Source organism: Miniopterus natalensis, chromosome 4 (genome assembly GCF_054644295.1).
Source record: "Miniopterus natalensis isolate mMinNat1 chromosome 4, mMinNat1.hap1, whole genome shotgun sequence".
Lineage (NCBI taxonomy): Eukaryota > Metazoa > Chordata > Mammalia > Chiroptera > Miniopteridae > Miniopterus > Miniopterus natalensis.
The window spans coordinates 45,714,198-45,733,997 of NC_142084.1; the positions used below are offsets into that span (position 1 = coordinate 45,714,198).

The window sequence follows — 19,800 nt, forward strand, 5'->3', positions numbered from 1 at the left end:
TTTGCTTTATTTTTTTTAGGGCACTTATTACCATCTGACCTATCTATTTTGCTAATTTATAGTCTTTATTATTTTTTCAAATAAGTTTTCAATTACTCGCTCTCTCTCTTCTCCTTTTGGCACCCCCATGAGACAAATGTTGGTACATTTGAAGTTGTCCCAGAGGCTCCTTACACTATCCTCATTTTTTTGGATTTTGTTTTCTTTTTCCTGTTCTGGCTGAGTGTTTTTTGCTTCCTTATATTTCAAATCACTGATTTGACTCTTGGCTTCATCTAGTCTACTGTTGATTCCCTGTAAATTTTTCATTTCAGTTAGTATATCCTTCATTTCTGACTGGTTCTTTTTTAGTTCACTGAGCATCCTTATAACCAGTGTTTTGAACTCTGCATCCACTAGATCACTTTTTTGTCTCCTTTTTTGTTTAGTTCTTTTTCTGGAGTTTTGTTCTCTTCTTTTATCTGGGACATGTTTCTTTGTCTCCTCATTTTGGCAGCCTCCCTGTTTGTTTCTATGTATTAGGCAGAGTTCCTACATCTCCCAGGCTTGTTAGAGTGGCCTTATGTAGTCGGTGTTCCACAGTCTCCCCCGTCAGCCAAGCTGGGCACTCCAGGTGCACCCCACCCCCACCCCCGAGTGCGCTGTGTACACCCTCCTGTTGTAGGCGAGACTTGATTGCTATTTACACGTCCATGGGAGGGATTTACCCTCAGGTCAATTGGCTGCAATTGTCTTTGACCACGGACCTCCTACCACCAAGGAGGATCAAATGTGCAGGGCCCATCCCACAGACCATGACTTCACTGGGGCTCTGGAGCCCACTGAGTCCTCCCCTTGAGTGTGTCACTTGTGGAGGTTGCTGGGCTGTCCACCGAGTACAGTGGCTCTGGAGCATCCTGGGAGGTGCAGGCCAAGGTCAGCTGCCACCTGTGTTTTGCTCAGGGCCACTGGGCATGAGCTGCAAAACAATATGTATATGGCTGCTACTTGTGCTGGGCTTGGAGGTGCCCAGGTGAGGCCAAGCTGTGAACCAAGGCCAGCTGCCACTAGTGCTGGGCCTAGCGCCACTTGGTACAGGGCAATCTGTTTCTTGACATTGGTGGTGATTATATGGATGCCATTTTGTGATAAATCCTCAAACTGTACATGTTTGTTCCTTGACCTTTTCTCTATAAATATTATATTTCACTATAAAAAGGTTTAAAAATGTTTAAGGACCCCAAGATATTTGGTCCCATAAACTTAATCTTACACACCATGCAATTTAATAATAACATACTTGGTCTCTAGTTTCACCTCTTGGTCAATTCAGTCCACAAATATTCAGTGCTTTCTCTGTGTCTGTGTTCCTTTCCTGTTTATAACCTTGTGGGGTTTTCTTATACTTTGTTGTCTGCCCACATTAGAGAAGTCAACTTCCTTCTGAACCTTATATTTGTTATTTAGGTTAAACTTAAGTATTAGATCATTCCAAAGGCCATTTATCTCTGTTCATGTCTAGAAATTATGTCCTGGCTCCATGTACACTTCTTTTAGGTAATTACTTGGTCTTATGGGAGACTGGATGAAGGAATGTACTGGTGAAAATCCAGAGGTTGTACTAGAAAAACAACTTTTTCATTCAACTTTTAATGACCCACTAATGCTTGATTTTTGTGTATATAAAGGCACTTCCTGATGAAGAAGTCTGAGTGCTCCTTGGTAGGCTCAAAGGGAAATGCAAACAAGAAATAGATTTTATATGGTCAGTAGGAAAACTAGGTAGAGGCCTGTCTGGCATGACAAGTGAGTAGAGGTCTAGAAACCCCACCCCCCTCTTTTCTGAGCCCTCAGATTTGTAAATCTAATGTTTATTGTCCCTTCTTTTGTATTATATTCTAGATCTCCTGTTCTAAAACCGTTTTTCTTCCTGTATCCCAAAAACAAGGTTAAGGTAAGAGAGACTCCTTAATCTGCTGCAATAATCTTAATTATACTTTCAAGCATATCTGTTATTGGTATTTTTTGGAGAGATTAGTCTTAACTGGCCTCTTTAACTGTATTGTTCATTTGATTAAAAAATAAAAACTGTTAATGATCATGGTTGGGGAATGGGTATCCCTAATTACCTGATTGATCTTATTATGTGAAGACTAACCCTCCCCATAAACTGAATCTGTCTTGACTGTAGACCAAGTATATAACTACTCAAGTGGGTGGACTACACATTATTGCATCTGGATTTTTTTCTCAGGGTTACAAGATTATATTGGATATTGTCTTGGTTGTTCACTTTTAAAGATATTGTACTTTGCCAATTGTCTTCTCTCTAGGAATCAGGATAACACTCACAGTGAAAATATACTCATAAAATGTAAATGTCTGATAATTTAAATTAAACAGAAAGAAAAAAAAATGTTGTAAACCTTCACATATTAAACATAAAACTTCAGAAGCAATAAGCACTCCTGAAAACAAGGAATTTCTTTAAAAAGTGATTGTCAAAGTGCTTCTGAAGTTTTTAGTCAGCAAAATTAGGGATTTTTAAAAAAACTAACATTTAATGCTAATAAATTACATGAAGGGAGGGACCATATCCATCTTATTTACCACTATACCCGCAGCATAATACTTGACACATCATAGGTGTAAAAAATTTTTTTAATGAATGAAGTTCATTGTGGTAGGCAACATTATGTATGTTATTTTATTTAATCTTCACAGTTATGTTAAAAGTTAGGTTTTGCTATCCCCATTTTACAGATGAGGAAATTCATTTTCAGGGAGGAGAAGGGATTTGCCCAAGGTCACATACACACCAACAAGAAAATGGAAGACATGGGAATCAAACTGTGATGTGCCTGACCTCAACTCTGACCTTTATTCAACAATGACACTCATTTTAGCAAAGACAACTAATTGCCTTCCCAACAGCCATTTCACTCCTCATCCTTAATTAGGGCCCTAATTTTGTTTTAGTGACCTCTTCCCTCAGGTGACTCAGGTAAATCCTGATTGGTCTAATCCAAAATAATGCTTCCGTTTCCGATGCCTGCCTGTGACCAGTTTAAGGCATTGAACTATAACCTGGCTTGTCATTCAGTTTGGAGGGAGATATTCTTATGGTGGAAATAGGGCGAGGGTTCTGGGAAAGGATTTCTTTTCCCTCTTTAACAAAGAAACACAAAAGAGAAGCAGACCTTTCTCTGACTCCTAAGTGTTGATCTATGGGGATGTGATGCCTAAAGCTGTTGAAGTCTTCTTGCTGTCAGGAGGGGAGCTAGAAGACAGTCTTCGGTGCCTGATATACTGCTGGGCTCCCAGTATTGCTCAGTAAATGGTAACTGTCAATCATGTCCTTGCTTTTTACTCAGCCAGTTAAGAGCTTGAGCCACCAAACCAGCTAACTGGAGTGTCCAGTCACTCTATCATATCGATCTTGTCAAAATGAATTCCGCTTCAGTTTTAAAGATCTCTATTCTAAATGGACATATAAAGTGAAATGCTGTTATAGTTTTTATCATTATTTAATGGAAATGGGATGTCTTCATTTATTCATGAACTTACTATTTACTTGTGCCTGTTACTGGGGAACAACGCTAAATACTTGAATACGCACAAAGAAAGACAAAGAGAGACACTCGACCAGCCTGGTCAGGAAGGGGAAGGGTCAGGGAAAGGTCAAGGAGGAAGGGTCAGGGAAGTCTGTACACTGAAGCTGACAAGAAGTGACGTTTGAACTGAACCTTAAAAGGCCAGAAGGAATTATCCAAGTAGGAAACAAAAAAGGACATTCTCTGCAAAGGAGCTGCATGGATCTGAGAGAATATGGCACAGTGAAGGAAGTACAAGCAATTGAGTGTATAGGATACAGGTTGGACAGATCTAGAAAGAAATCTAGAGAGGTGAACAGGGGCCTGGTCACAGAGGGCCTTGGGGCCAAGCTATGGAATGAGGCATATATCAGAAAGCAGTAGGGAGTTACTGAAGGATAGTAAGGATGTAGGGAACATGATGGTACTTGAACTTCAGGAAGATTGCTTTGGCAGCAGAGAGGAAAAATTTTTGGAGAGGAGAAAGATGATTAGAGATGAAGAGAAGCAAAGAAAAATGAACCAGAGCTTTTCGATTCAAGAGATATTTAGATGGTTTAGGTAGAACTTGGTAACCGGATATGACATGTGAGAGAGTGGTGGGTAGGAAGTTTGCAAAGAAATGCAGAGCTGGCGAGGGGCCATGGAGGAAGCTGCCAGCCTGTGCTGTGGGCTCAGCTGAGGACAGGGCTCCAGTGCAGTAGCTGAGTGACTTACTTAGTGCGGTTTTAGGAGCAAGGAAGGCTGGATTGATCCACATTTGGGTAAGTATTGCAGAAGGAAAATGGAGCAAGAGAAGTGAGAAGTTGGAGGTATTGTTTATTTTTTTAAATATGTTTTTATTGATTTTAGAGAGAGAGGAAGGGAGAGGAAGAGAGAGAGAGAAATGAGAGGGAAACATTGACCGGCTACCTCCTGCACACCCCCTACTGGGGATCAAGCCCACAACCTGGTGACCTCTTGGTTCATGGGACAACACTCCACTAACTGAGCCACTACAGCAGGGTGGAGGTATTATTTAAAGAGATAGGTTGAAGGACTAAACCAAAGCAGGGTGGAGACAGAAGCAAAACCAGAAGAAAGTCTAATACATAGAATGCAACGGTAGGACTTCAGTCCAGCTCTGGTGGAAAAGCAGGTACAATTGGAACAATGAGGGTAACAGGAGCTGGTGGTGAAAAAGTTGAGCAGTGTGGGTGAAGTTACAAGCGGAGTAGCTCCAGGCGATGACAAGGGGAAAGGGATGAGTTGTTGATATCTGTGGAGATGAAGGCTATTGAAGTTGAAGAAGCCAGGTGCTGGATATTGGAAGGGTCATCCATGTGAAGAGAGCAGGATTATGGCAGATTCGGGATGGAGGGAAAAAGCATAAGCCATGTTCCAGAGTCTCTGATACATGTCAGGGAGTGATGAGAACAACCAGAAGGGATAGAAGATAGTAAATTTAAGAGGTACAAGTTTCAAAGGGAGAATTTTTATAGGAAATTGGAGGAAGGTTAAATGGGCAAATGCTAATAGTTATTTAGAGCACAGTGTGCTAGCTTCTAAGTGATTTATGTATACTAAACTCATCTAATTCTCACCTATGAGGTAAGTACTATCATTAGCCCCAATTTCCAAAGTGGAAACTGAGGCTCTGAGACGTTTAATAACTTGCTCAAAGTACATAGCCACAATTCCAGTCTAGGCAGTTAGGATGCAAAGGTCACACTCTAACCCACATGACTGACCTGCTGATTCTGCTGGACTAGCCCAGGCCCCTGTTGGTTCAGTGGCAAGTTCATAAACAAACAGCCCCCACCGGAGAGTATAGGGAGGAGGTAGGGTCTGCGGTGGGGAGCCACTCAAAGGAGGCAGAACATGACTGGTCCTTGATAGCATCAATTTCTTTGTTTTCTAGAGTCTGTTTTATTTAGTACTGGAACATAATACTATGCCTTTGAGCTATGTTAATATGTAAACTGCCTCAAACCTTTTCAGAAGTGGGTGTGGTATACTTTTAAAATAAATGGTTACATTAATTATTAACTATAAGTACCCGATTATGTAAAGGAATTAATTTGGATCTCTCAAAGAATTTATACAACATTCTGACTAAGAGCTGCCAAAAAGAAACTAAACTATGCAATCTTGAAAAATACATGGCTCTACTTTTTCTCTGGCATTCCAAAACGTCATGGCAAACTAGTTTATTTGACATTCATGACTACCTGTTAAAAAAAAATTATCCTTATTTTTTTTTTCTTTTTGTTACCTGTAAGACACTGTCTTAAAAACCATGGCGGACACTGTCTTAAAAACCAAGAGCCCAGGAATGTCAGAAAGCATTATAATTCAAAGAAGAAGCCTGTTTTGCTTACCTCAAATTCTTTTTATTTTCTTAGAATTAAGGCCCAAAGAGTCCTTGAATAACGTGCTAATCCAATGAATCACTGAGAAATTAGCTTCTTTCTATTACGGGGTTACTACTCTTCCTGAAAAGTGTAGCTCTAAGAAGTGTAGACATGAGGAAAATATGGATTCATACAAAAGAAATTTGTGGTCTAATTGTAAACTAACTGTACTATGGACTCATAATGGGAAGCCTGCATCTCACAGTTACATTTAAGAGCTCTGGTAAATACAAGTTCTTTCAAAATGTGACTCAGATTTTATTTAGAAAAGCATCTACTGAAATGAAGCATAGTTCACACAGGTTATGCTAATCATGAATGTGATTATGGATAGTTTAATCCAAATTACGAGTAAATTTGAAAGATAATGAGTCTCAATCGGGTAATTTATAAAACCAAATGATTTTTTTTTCATCTGAAAGGTTCAGAGAGGCAGCTTTTGAAAGGTGTGATTGATTCTTCAGGGTATCTGTTCTTAATGAAGCTTTGGTTTCTAGAAAAAGTGGATGGTTTATAGACTATAGTTCTACACTACAGGAAAGAAGAGAAATTGGAGAATTGTTAATAAAAAAGATTATCCTTTATTTCTACTACCACTCTTTGTAAAAACATATTTTGTGAAGTCAGGAAGTAAAGGCAGTGAAATTGAATATAAACCTGTTTATCTGATGTTTTTTCGGGATCCAATTTGCACAGCTCTGAGTTCCCTGCTAAACTGTGTCCATACGGTGGGGGGAGGTGAGGGGAAGGAAGTAGAAATAAGTTATAATCTTTCCACTCCGGTTGCTAATAATATATTTGAATTTTATGTTTATTGTTCTCTTGCTTGTTTATATGGTTTTGCCACTTATTTATATATTCCTAAACAATCTATTGCTTGGTTTACATAATTTTGAACTTCATAGATGTGGAATCAAGCAGTCTTCTGTAACTTACCTTGTTTTTGGTTTTTTCCCCCACTCAAAATTATCTTCGGAGATTTATCAGTGTTGAGGCATGGAACAATTATTTATTCATTTTTAATCACTATCTAGTCTTCTATTTTATGAATATGCCATGACTTACAAACTTATTTTTGCTTTACAAAACCCTGACATTTTTGTAGGTTTTTTAAATCTGCTTTGCTCTTACACACAGGGCTCTTGAACACCCTTGTACATCTGGTGCTCGTGTGCAAAAGTTTCTCTAGGTATTTACCTAGAGGTAGAATTGTTGAGTTGTTGGGTATGGCATTATTTCTGGATAATGCCAACTCGTTTTCCCAAGTATTGATTTACACTCATCCCTTCAGTATATGAGTGCTTCAGAGTCTCTTCAACATTTGTTTTTAGCTAACTTTTGAATTATCGCCAGTGTGATTGGTACAAAGTAATATTTCCTGCAGTTTTAATTTGTATTTTCCATGTGTTTATTACCCATCTTGTTGCCTTTCTAGAAATGCCCATTTGTGTACTTTGTTCCCCTTTCTTTTCCTGTTGGGTTGTCTGTCTTTTTAGAGTTTCATATAATCTGGAAATGAATCCTTTATTAGGTATATACATCACAAATAATTACCTCTGAGCTTATGGCTTTATGGGATTTCTTGATGACTAGAATTATTCATTTTAATGTAATTCATTTCATCAAATTTTATTTCTAAGAGAAATTCTTACCTATTCTGAGGTCATTTATTCTCCTGTATTTCCTCCTAAAAGTTTTAAAGTTCTGCCTTTCATATTTAAGTGCTTAGTTCAACCTGAATTTCTTTAATGTATTTCCAGTAAAGTTTTATAATTTTTGTCATAATTGTCTTACATATTGAGATAATTGTATGTTTTCTCTACTCATATAGTCTCTTAAGGTAGTCTTAGAGTAATAGATTTGATAACATTAAATCTGCCCGCATTCCTGGGATAAATCTAACTTGATCATGGTGTACATTGCTGGATTTAGTTTGTGAATATTTTCTTTATGATTTCTGTATCTGTTTATAAGGGAGATTGATCTAAAATTTTCCTTGTTTTTTGTATCAAGTTATTTTAGCCCACCAAAATTAATTGGAGGGTGTTTTTCTCTTTGGTCTATATCCTGTAAAAAGATTGAAATTCCCTTTCCTTCTTATGGAACTTGTCTGGTACTTTTCTAATGTGGGAAAATAATTCACTGATTCAGTTTCTTTAATGGTTATATAACTATCTAGCTTTTCAAATTTTTTCTTGATTTCATTTTGAAGGTATTTTTTCTAAGAGTGCTATTTTATTTTTTTCGAGTTTACTACCATAAGTGAATCATAACATAATAATACTACATTGCCATTTCTTTTGCATCTGAAGTAACACTGCATTTTCATTATGATATTGCTTATTTGTTTTTTTTTGTCAGGATCAAACCTTGGTAGAAGCATTCAAAGAACAATGCTTGGCATTTTTATTCTCTTTATTGCAAATACATTTATTGCAAATGCAAATACATTTACTTCTTATTTATTAATTTTTACTCTTGCCTTTATTATTTCTACTTTTGTTGTATCTGTTTGATGATCTTTTCCTAACTTCTTATGTTGAGTGCTTAGTTCATGAATTTTCAGTCTTTCCTCTTTTTTCATGTATGCTATAAATATCTAAGTGCTATAATACCTAGGTTCAATATATTTTAAAAGTTTATGTTTTCATTATTTTTCATTTTATTTTATAACTTCTATTATGTTCCCTTTTTACTCATGAATTATTTAGATGCATATTTAGATGCATAAGCAGTTTTAGCAAGGTTGCAGGATACAAGGTTAATAATACAAAGGCCAGTCGTTTTCCTGTATGCCAACAGTGAACACATGGAATTTGGGGGGAAAATGCTATTTAGATGAGCATGCAAAAAAAGATAAAACATTTAGGTACAAAGGTAACAAAATATGTACTATATATATATATATGAGGAAAACTATAAAACTGTGGTGAAAGAAATCAAAGAACTAAATAAATGGAGAGATAGTTCATGTTCACAGATAAGAAGACTCAATGTTATCAAGAGAGTTTTCCCCAACTTGATCTATAGATTCAATGCAATCACAGTAAAAATCCCAGCAAGTTATTTTGTGGATGTCAACAAACCTATTTTAAAGTTTATATGGAGAGGCAAAGTACCCAGAATAGCCAGCACAATATTGAAAGAGAAGAACAGAGTTGGAGGACTGGCACTATCCAACCTCAAGACTTACTATAAAGCTACAGTAATTAAGACAGTGTGGTACTGGTGAAAGAACAGACAAATAGATCAGAGGAACAAAATAAAAAGCCCAGAAGTATTCCCATACAAATATAGTTATCTAACCTTTGACAAAGGTACAAAGGCAATTCAATGGAGGGTAGTCTTTTGCCAACAAATAGTTCTGGTGTAAGTGTACATCAACATGCAAACACACGCACAACCTAGATACAGACCTTATACCTTTCACAAAAAATTATTCAAAATGGATCATAGATCTCTTTGTAAAATACAAACCTATAAAACTCCTAGCAGATAACATAAGAGAAAACCTGGATGACCTTGGGTATGGTGATGACTTTTTAGATATAGCACCAAAGGCACAACCGATGAAAGGGATAATCGATGAGCTGTTTCATTAGAATTAAAAGTTTTATCGCTTCTTGGCCTTTTGGATAAGATCAAGTATAAAATTAAAAGGTTTTGCTCTGTGAAAGACACTGTCAAGAGAATGAGAACACTGGCCACTTTCAGAGGGAAAATATTTGCAAAAGACATACCTAATAAAAGACTGTTATTTAAAACATGCAAACAGCTGTTAAAACTCAACAATAGGAAAACAACCTGATTAAAATATGGGCAAAAAACCTTAGCAGGCACCTCACCAAAGATATACAGCATATGAAAAGATGTTCAACACCAAATGCTGACCACACCAATGATGACAACATTAAGTGCTGGTGAGGATGTGGACCAACAGGAACTCTGATCCGTCGCTGGTGAGAATGCAGGCTGCTACAGCTTCTTTGGAAGACAGTATGGCAGTTTCTTACAAAACTAAATATACTTTTAGCATTTGATTCAACAATCATGTTCCTTGATATTTACTCAAATGAATTGAAAACATGTCTACATAGAATCCTACACACAGATTTTTTGTTTATGGAAGCTTTGTTCATAATTGCCAAAATTTGGAAGCACCCAAAATATCCTTCAGTAGGTAAATGGATAAACTGTGGTACATCAGGCAATGGAATATTACTCGTTGCCAAAAAGAAATGAGCCATCAAGCCATGAAAAGACCTTAAGTGCATATTACTAAATGAAAGGAGACAATCTGAAAAGGTTACATACTTTATGATTCCAACTACATGAAGTTCTAGAAAAGGCAAAACGATAGAAATAGGAAAAAGAAAAGTGGTTGCCAGCGATCGGGGAGAGAAGGGATGAATAGGTTTTTAGGGCAGTGAAACTATTATGCATGATAGTATAATGGTTGATTCATTTGTTAAAACCCATAAATATACAACCAGGGTGAACCCTAATTTAACTGTGGACTTTGGTGATAACGATGTGTCAGTGTCGGTTCATTGATTGTAACAAATGTTCCTTTCTGGTGCAGGATGGTGATAGTGGGGAAGGTGTGCGTGTGTGAGGGAAGTGGGAATATGGAAACTCTCTGTACTTTTTGCTCTATTTTATAGTGAAAATCAAACTGCCCAAAATATAAAGTCTTAAAAATGAGCTTATTTCTCCCATAAGTTTGAAAGATAATTTTACTAGGAATAGCTGTAGGCTGAAAGCTGTAACACTTTGGTTATTCCCACTATTGCTGCTGAAAAATCAGCTCTCAGTTTGGTAGCCCGTCAGTGGTTAATGTCTCTTTTCTTTCCTGGCCTTTTTTCTTTCTTTTGGCATTCTACCATTTCAACATGTTGTGGCTAGGCATCCATTTCTTCATTCCTGTTTTGGAATTCTTTAAGTTTCAGGTATCAGAGAATTTGTTCTTTCATTCAGTCTGGAAACTTGTAAGCTGCTATCTCTCTGAACAATTTCTTTTCCCTTTCTATTTTTCCCTTTAACTCCAATGGAAGTATGTGAGACTCTTACTCTTCCCAAAATAAGCTTCTTAGAGTTACTTCATCTTTGTCAAAAGCCATAGAAAATATGTCCTGTGTAGGAGTTTCTGGACTTGCCCTTATTTATAATTCACCTGAACCATGACCTTCCAGAATTGTCCTCTGTTGTGAAAAGCCATTTGCTTAGAGATAGAGAAAATACAGTAACACAAAATTATGCTTTCCATTGGTAGGATTCATGGTAACCTGATTTTTGGCAATACGGCTGCCAAGTTTTCAGTTATGGAGACTATTATTGAAACATGAGGTGATCCCGTCTTGTGGGTCATGGAAAATGATAGAGCTGTTTCATGCTGGAAAAGGAGTGGGTAGTGTCACCAATCAATGCCATCTGCAGACTGTGTATATAGTTACCGGAAATTTGGAAATTTGGAACATAACAAATTGATGAGGAGTTTCTAGGGCATAATTTAAAGCTAATTTTTCAAAGTAATTTACAACTCGTTTTTATCAATTGGTTTCAAAAGGCCTCCTTTTCACCCATTAATAGAAAGATAAGACACCTAATCAGCTCCTCATAGGCTACTATGAAGTCGTAAACAATAGGGAAATGGATAAGCTAATTAACAGCTAAGGACAGTCTCCATCTGGAAATATTTGAAAGATAGCTTGCCAGAACAAATATTCAGATGCCTCTGCTTCAATACATTTCTCAGCATTTGGAAGGAACATATTCTGAATAAGAACCTGTAGGTAAACACCTGTTAATAGCATTCAGTATGGCCATAACCACTTTTGCCAGATCACCATCTAAAATTATTGAGACCTGTTATTGTCAGGGATCTCAGTTTTGCCCAGAACTTGCAATGGCAAGAAACATGAACAAGCTATGAGCTCTTTGTATATTAAAATAACAGTAGCACAGTTCAATCAGTTGCTTTTGCCTTAGTAATCTTAAACAAGAAAAAGTAAGCAGCAATTTTAAGCTGGCTGGACAGGATGGGGGGAGAATAAGGTTTCCCTTTATTTAGATGGAACAGCTTGGAGATAAAAAAAAAAAAAATCCAAGAGTAAACACAGAATACCATTGCAACTGATACTTACATAGCATGGTTCCAATTCTCAGCACTTGCATTGGTCATGAAGATCAAAAATAATTGCAAGGGCCACCTTGGAAAACAACAAGTAACTAAAACTCACACAGTTTAGTACAACACTGATTGAAAACTTGTATGCTGCAGGCGCTGGCTGTGCTAGTCATTAGGACACAAAGAAGAAAAAGACACGGCTCCACCCTTATAGAAATGAATGCCTTCATATAAGTAAATTTAAGACATGCTATTCTAGATTCCCTGCCACATTGTGACTTGACTGCACTTTGGCGTGTGAGCCAGGTTCACCACACCCTGATAAAAAAGATGAGGCTGACACTTGATTATGACACACAGGAAGCTCCATTGTGAGGCTCTGGCACTTGAGAGGTGTGCCTCAGATGAATTCTCTGAGGACGAGGTGAGGAAGCTGGAAATGCTTTTTTCAGGGAAATTGTGTTGATGAGGCAACCATCAGTCATTAATCTACAAGAAACAAAGAGTCTTTGATTCTAGTGTAAGCCTCGGGGCCATCCTTGTTAGTGCTTCTGCAACTTAGTTTGCCCCAGACTATCAGAGTTCATTGTCTCTCTCTCCTCACTATCAGCAAGCCGAGGCAGAACTCCTGAGATCAGGATACTTGCCCAGAGAAGTATATAGCTTTTGTTTTTTCCACTGAGAGGAATGACAAAGCAATATGCTTCATGTTGTCCCATAAAAGCAGAACTTTTTTCAAAAATTAGAATTAGTTTCAAAAACAGAACTTCTAAGATGGGAGTAAAGAACTGACTAATTAGTATTCCAATTAAATGAAATTGTAAGTACCTTCTTATTCATAAAATCTTTTCTTCCCATTTCCTGGCTTTAAAAGATTTTTTTTTTCAGGTTGATATCCACCTGATTAATGGAGAACATATTGAAACCTTCCACGAAGATCTCACTTTTACACTGGACACATCGGCTTCACCAAATTTACCCAAGATAGATGATGACCTAAAAGGTATGTTCATATACTCTATCTAGTATGTTCTACCAAAGTAGTTATTCTTTCTATTTTTCATTACTTCTTTCTTCCAGTGTATTTTTAGTATCTGTAAAGATGATGTGGCAGTGTGTAGGACACTTTGGCAGGGTGCACTAGTGTCATTTACCTGAGGCCAGCGCATGGCCACACCTGAGTAGGCAGACATATCAGCTGAGTGTTTCGTCCATGATACTGAATAGACTTGAGATTTATGGAGGAAAATGATGACCCTCCCATTCAATTGGTCTCTCATCTCTTTGTTGAAGAGAGAATCCAAACAAATGTAATGGTTGCATAAATCAAGGATCGCTCTGAACAAGTGGAAGGCTGGTTTTTAGAGTGGATTCAGAGAGACACACTGTCAGAAGAGTGATTTATCCAGTAACATTCTAGTGAAGGCAGGATAGGTACACCAGAGGCAATCATTGTTATGGAAAATAGTCATGAAGGGAACATTTGAATCAGAAAAAAAGGGCTTTGGAAAGTTCTCAGCCTTTTTTGAGATTACACATCAGGAAACGAAAAGAAATCCATAGATCTGCTCTGACTTGTCTATCTTTGTATGTTTGGATTAGCTTCCAACATTTTATCCTTTGGACTCTCCATTGGGAAATATCTTCAAGAATTCCTTATGTAAAGGTTTTCTTTTAGGCATCATTTCCTCAGGGACATCTTCATCCTTTTAATCACAGTCTCTTTATGCTGATAAATTGCCTTCACTAATTTCTTCTAGAGTTGGCTTATCTATAGTATTTCAACAGTGTTAGCATTCCTACTGTGGGCCCTTTCTTCTGTAATTCCAGGTATAATTTTACTTCCCCTATTTAACCACTTGTTGTTTCTTTGCTACACTTTTTTCTTGGCTAATTCTCTTTCTACAATCCATTTTTATAAAATGTCATGTGGGTTTATCACTGGGAGACCAAGGAGGCAACACAACTGCACACTTTGCTATGTGTGGGTGAACTGAATAATAATCGTGCAATTACATGTAGTTCATATATCATGGTAATGTTACCAGAAAGGGGACCTGGTCCTGAGGGGTCTGCCTAGGGCCAGCCAGTAGTGTGTGGGTTCTTGACTTCTTTCAGGTCCAGGTGATTTATTAAAGCTGGGACAGTGAAACAAGGAAGGGCCTAGGATAGAAGAAGCAACAGGAGAGGGACTAGGTAGGGAAATGAGCCTAGGCAGGACTGCTTTGGCTCACTAAGAAGTCAGAGAAAAGGGAGCCTTGGGGACAGGTTCAGGGAGTTAGCCCAGGACGAACTGCTGCTGCCCATTGCTGCCCTGGTTGCAAGTCCTGTGGAGTCCCTGGAGTTTAGGAGACGCAGGCCCTGAGAGGGGAAAGGGAAAGGGTCTTTCCTCTAGGAAGTTTTTAAAGGTTGGGAGTCTAGGGAAGGTCTTAGGGGAGGATCTCAATAGAATATTCATCAGCTTTATACTAATGTGCCAAAATAAGATTTATTCCCTTCTTGAGTATGGTTGGCAAATGGCACTAACTGGATTTCTGCTGTCTCCCAGAGTTGGGTGATTTAAGCTATTTACTCTCCACTGGGGAAAGTATAAATCATTTACTCTTTAGTGTTCTTGGTTACAGAAGATAGGATTTTGTGATTTACTAGATAGCTGTAAACTGGTTGGCCATTTAACTGTCTGTCTCAGTTTCCCTATTCTGCCTGTCCTGGCTTACTAGCCTATCTCATTAGGACTGCCTATATATTCAATGGGTTTACACTGTAATTGTCCATGTTTTTCTTGGCCTAATTTTAATTACTGTATGCTTATGAAATTAGCTTTGAAGATATTCTACAAATGAGGATTTATCCCCACTTATTTGAAATGGTTTCCTTACTAATTCATTTTTAGGAGTCTTACTGGTTTCGCATATTCTTTACCTTGATCTTGGTGAACTGGTAATTGTTTCATGGTCCTCTGCATTGAATTAAATGCTGTTCAATCTTAGTATCTATAAAGTTTTAATCTTCCACAAAGATGAGGTGTGGATTTAGAATCTAAAAGAAGAATTATTATTCCTACAAAATCCTCATACAGAGAAAAAATCTGAAATGTTCTGCTTCCCATTTGTTCAATAATACTGTAGATCTTTAACTTTCTAGTGATTATGCAGTTACACCTATTTATAGTGGTATGAAGATCTCAGTTGACATTGTCACCTACTCATTTTATTTTGGTTTTACATAAAAGTTGTAATTTTTAAGCAGACCATATATCTATGCCTCATAAATGTTTAGTGTTCTTAGAACTCTAAAGAAACATATATCTGACCTAGAGTGCTGAGCCGTCCCAAAAGGGATGGTCTAATTGTGATCAATTAAGCTGCTTTATGTAACTTCCCAGTTAGAACAACCACATTCCATATGACCATCTTTCAGTTTCCTTGTATATCTGCAATTGTCTTCCATTGGTAGATCTACCAAGTGGCTCACTGACATATCGCTTAGAAGATCTGGCCTATACAAGAAGTGGGGACAAAGGCAACTCTGCAAATATAGGTACGTTTTTGCTTATAAAAACCATTTTTCACATGTCTAGAATTGATTTCAGTCACTTAGTAAGTTTTCATTTGGATTCAAACAATGGAAGTTTTTGTTTACTGTGTTGGTTAAGGTATATTAAGTTGTCCAATGCTATCTAGCTATTTTCTTACTGACATAACAAAAATGTGTACTTCAGATAAACTGTGCCTCTCAAAAAAACATTTTTGCAAAAAGATAAATAATTTAAACATACTTGGGGCCAGAAAATCCACTCCTGTATCATAGTATTATAATGCACTTATTGTATGAATTAGCCTGTTGATAAGAGCTCCCTTTTAGTCGTCTTTTCCCTAATTTCTCTAAATAGTATAATACTTTATTATCACCATATTTCTATTTTTCCTTATTAATATATCTCTTCACCTCTTAAAACTCTTTTCTCCTTTTTCTCTCCAGAAATTGCCAGATCCTTTTCTTTTCTCCTTAGAATAACTTCCCTGGTTCTTTTTCCTTTGTAAGCCCTTGGAATGCCATTTATTCGTCTCTTTACTGAAATCCCAGGAATAACCAGACTATCATTTAATAAATGCCTTTAAGTGGACTGTAAATGTCTTTGTTCTTTAGTAAAAACAACATATATGTATAACCAGAGTAGACCTAAATCTCCATTGTCTAGGGAGTTTGCAAACTAAGGAATACAGGTGAACAGATACTTATTACGGTGTCAGTATCTGAAATCTTACAATGACTCTGTTGACACTGTTCCTGGAAGGCCAGCTGCATTATGGCCACCGGCGGTTGGCGTACTTTATTTTCACCATTTACCTGTTGTACTTACTTGAGCTGTTTGAGCTGAGATAACTAAGAAAAATGGATTAGCCAACCTTTTATTCCTGAACATTCTCTAGTCAGTGATTTTCAACCTTTTTCATCTCATGACACATAACTCGTTACTAAAATTCTGCAGCACACCAGAAAATATATTTTTTGCCAATCTGACAAAAAAATTAGTATAATTTTGATTAATTTACAAAAAATAATAATAGTAGTAATTACCTACCTATTTTGCTCCCAAGTGACTTTTTAAAAAACCGAGTGCCTATACTCATATATAAGGATTTCTGGTATCAAGTATTAGCCAATCAGATGCATCCTTATTATTCAACAAACCAATAAAATGCAACTCTGTTACATAACCTATATATTTATGGTTCAAAACTGGACATTCACGCCAGAGGGCTACTGTTGTGTTGGCTGTTGTCATTTTTTGACAGTCTAAGGGAAAAGAGGTCAGTGTCCCTGACTAAATAGTCAGATATTGCGTATTTTAAAAACTCGCGCAGCACAGTGTGCCATGGCACACCGGTGAACAGAGCAGTGAGCGTGACTGTCAATGTCTTTGACTTCTGAAACTTACAGTCTTTTGAAGTTAATATTCTCACATTTATTGTTTGATTTTGCATCAATCTTCCATCCTCTCGTCTCAAGTTGCAGCTGTTTGTCATATGCTTAGTTTTAAAAATGGAGGGAATGAGAGTAAATTTTCTTAGAATTTCATAATACCCTTTGACATAATTAAGAGTTGCCAGACAAAGTAAGGAATGCCTTGTTAAATTTGAATTTCAGTTAAAGAATAATTTTTGGTGTAAGCATGTCCCATGTCCTAAGTTAGACATATCTAAACCTGGCAACCCTAAATTAGAGAAACTCGGTACTTGCCAGAGAAGGGAGAATGACATTTACCACTGAGAGATTCACTTTGATGGCAACAGTTCGTCCACTGTATCTCTTCAAATCCCCTTTCCCCTTCTGCGTCCTATACACAAGGTCCTCAGCGAATCAGATTAAGAAACTTGGAATTAGTGAGTCATTTTGATCAATCGTCAGCGTATTTGCTTAGTAATGCGATGTTTTGTATACAATAGGCATCATAGCACGGCACCCACTCTACTACCCCTACTTAAAAAAATTTCTTACTGCACAAGCCGTAGAAGATTATTTCCAACATATTCTGCATAAAGAACAACCTGAAGAAAATTCAGTGATAAGGTACGGTTCAACTTCAGTGGCTGAATTACCACATTTGTATTTGGAGCTTATAATAGTCGAGCATGTTGATTTTGAATTAGGCGATTAATAGCTTTTATTTTTATTCTGGGACTTTTTTCTTTTGCCCCATTGATGGGAGATACAAAAAGCAGTAGACATGAATGCTGTCCTTCAAAATGAACTGGTGGACTTGCTGAATTGACACTCTTTAAACACTAAAGTGACAAAATTTGGAGCATCTAGAAGTCAATATAATACCCTCTACCATGTACTAAATTGGATGGTCCGAACACCAAACCTAGGAGATGGGAGAGAACTGTGTGTGACATGGACTGGGAAAAAGTTGGAGAGAAATAGTATATTGGCCCTTTAGGTGTTGCCTCAGTATGAGAATCTTAATATAGTTGAATCATATGCCAGAGAAAATTTATTAATAAAATATAAGTCTCTTTTGGTTGCTTTCTGTAGTTGAAATGTAAATATAGTCTAATTTTCTTAAAATTAAAGTTTTTAAAGAGTATATGCAATATACTCAAAATATGGGATAATATATACATTTAAAAATGAAATTATATATGTATTGTTTGATATGATTATGTTATATACCTTTAAAGATTATTTTCAATTAAAAACAAATTATACAATTTTTCTTTTAATCAGATTACTATTTCATTGTTTTTAACTTTCATTTATTTTTTGATAGCTGACTTTTAGAAATTCATATATCTTAACAATTTAATCTAAGACCAGAGGACTGAAATAATTAGATGAATTTATTTACCATCCAAAATGAACAATCAGAACATTCAAAGCTAAAGGTGGTATGATAGATGTTACAACTTTGTTTTTGGTTTTTTTTTAGAAACTTTATGTAATCTCTTAGTGTTTTATTTGTTGGAACATAATAACTCCAGACCTCCGCTTCATGCATAGATGCTGCTACTTCTATATAAATAATTTTTTCTGTATTCTTTGATGTTGGAATATGGTCTTAAGCACCTGCTGAAAACACATTGCAAGTTTTCTCTGTTTTAGCTCATTAGTGTTTTATGCCTGACTAAAAGCAACAGTGAGGTTCTACATTATTTTTGATACCCTTTGCCTCAAAATAAAGCCACTGGACGCTTTTCACACCACAGGTGAATCTTTTGAAATGCCTTGACTTATTTTAGATGTTTGGAAATGTCAAAAACTTCCTGGAAACAAATGAAAATGAACACGCAACAACCCAAAACTTATGAGACACAGCTAATGCAGTCCTAAGAGGGAAGTTTATAGCACTATAGGCCTACCTCAAAAAGCAAGAACATTTTTTAGCAAACTATCTAACCCTACAACTTAAAAATTTAGAAAGCTCCCCTGTGAAGCCATCCAGACCAGGGCTTTTGTTTGCTGGGAGTTTTTTTTACTGCTGTTTCAATTTCATCAGTTGTTACTAGCCTATTCGGATTTTCTGATTCTTCCTGATTCAGTTTTACCTGATCTCACTCATATGTGGAATCTAATAAACAAAATAATAGACTGAAGAACAAAATAGATCCAGAGACATAGATGCATAGAACAGACTGATGAATCTCAGTGTGGAGGCAAGGGTGGGGGAGTGGGTGGGGAGAGATTAATCAAAGAACTTATATGTATATATGCATAATCCATGGACGCAGACAATAGTGTGGTGAAGGCCTGAGGGGTGGCAGATGTGGGGTGGAGGGGACCAATGGGGGAAAAAAAGGAGGGATATTACTAATACTTTCAACAATAAAGATAAATTGGGGGGAAAAAAGCTATTGGAATGGAAAGTGCTGTTGTACTTTGATAAAGGAGATTAGAAGGCAGGGCATTGCAGTTAGGTTTATGCAAGAGTTTGTGAAAGACAGGCGAGGACCAATACCAAAGAGATCATTATCAGTGTTTTGAGTGGGCGGAGTGTTTAAAATTGGCTGAGGCTGCAACCGAAGAATCACTGGAGCAAGGCTTAATTGAAGGGCTATGATCCAGTAGACTAGGGTCAAAGTAGGGTGAAGCTATTGGCAGGTTGAAGCCCATTGGCTTAGTCATACAGGACAGACTTAGGTAAGGCTGAGGTCATGATCAGATGACTTAGTAAAGCATATTAAGAATGTCTTAAGGAACATAA

General features: G+C 37.0%; 1 protein-coding gene across 1 annotated transcript in view; it reads left to right on the forward strand.

Moving 5' to 3' along the window:
- LOC107525578 (uncharacterized) overlaps positions 1-19,800 on the forward strand; it is an 85,703-nt gene that overhangs the window by 46,170 nt on the left and 19,733 nt on the right. The window contains exons 15-18 of the mRNA XM_087816139.1: positions 1,882-1,933; positions 12,981-13,095; positions 15,549-15,632; positions 17,543-17,666. Coding sequence (XP_087672265.1) covers positions 1,882-1,933; positions 12,981-13,095; positions 15,549-15,632; positions 17,543-17,666 — 375 coding nt within the window. The remainder of the gene's footprint in view (positions 1-1,881; positions 1,934-12,980; positions 13,096-15,548; positions 15,633-17,542; positions 17,667-19,800) is intronic.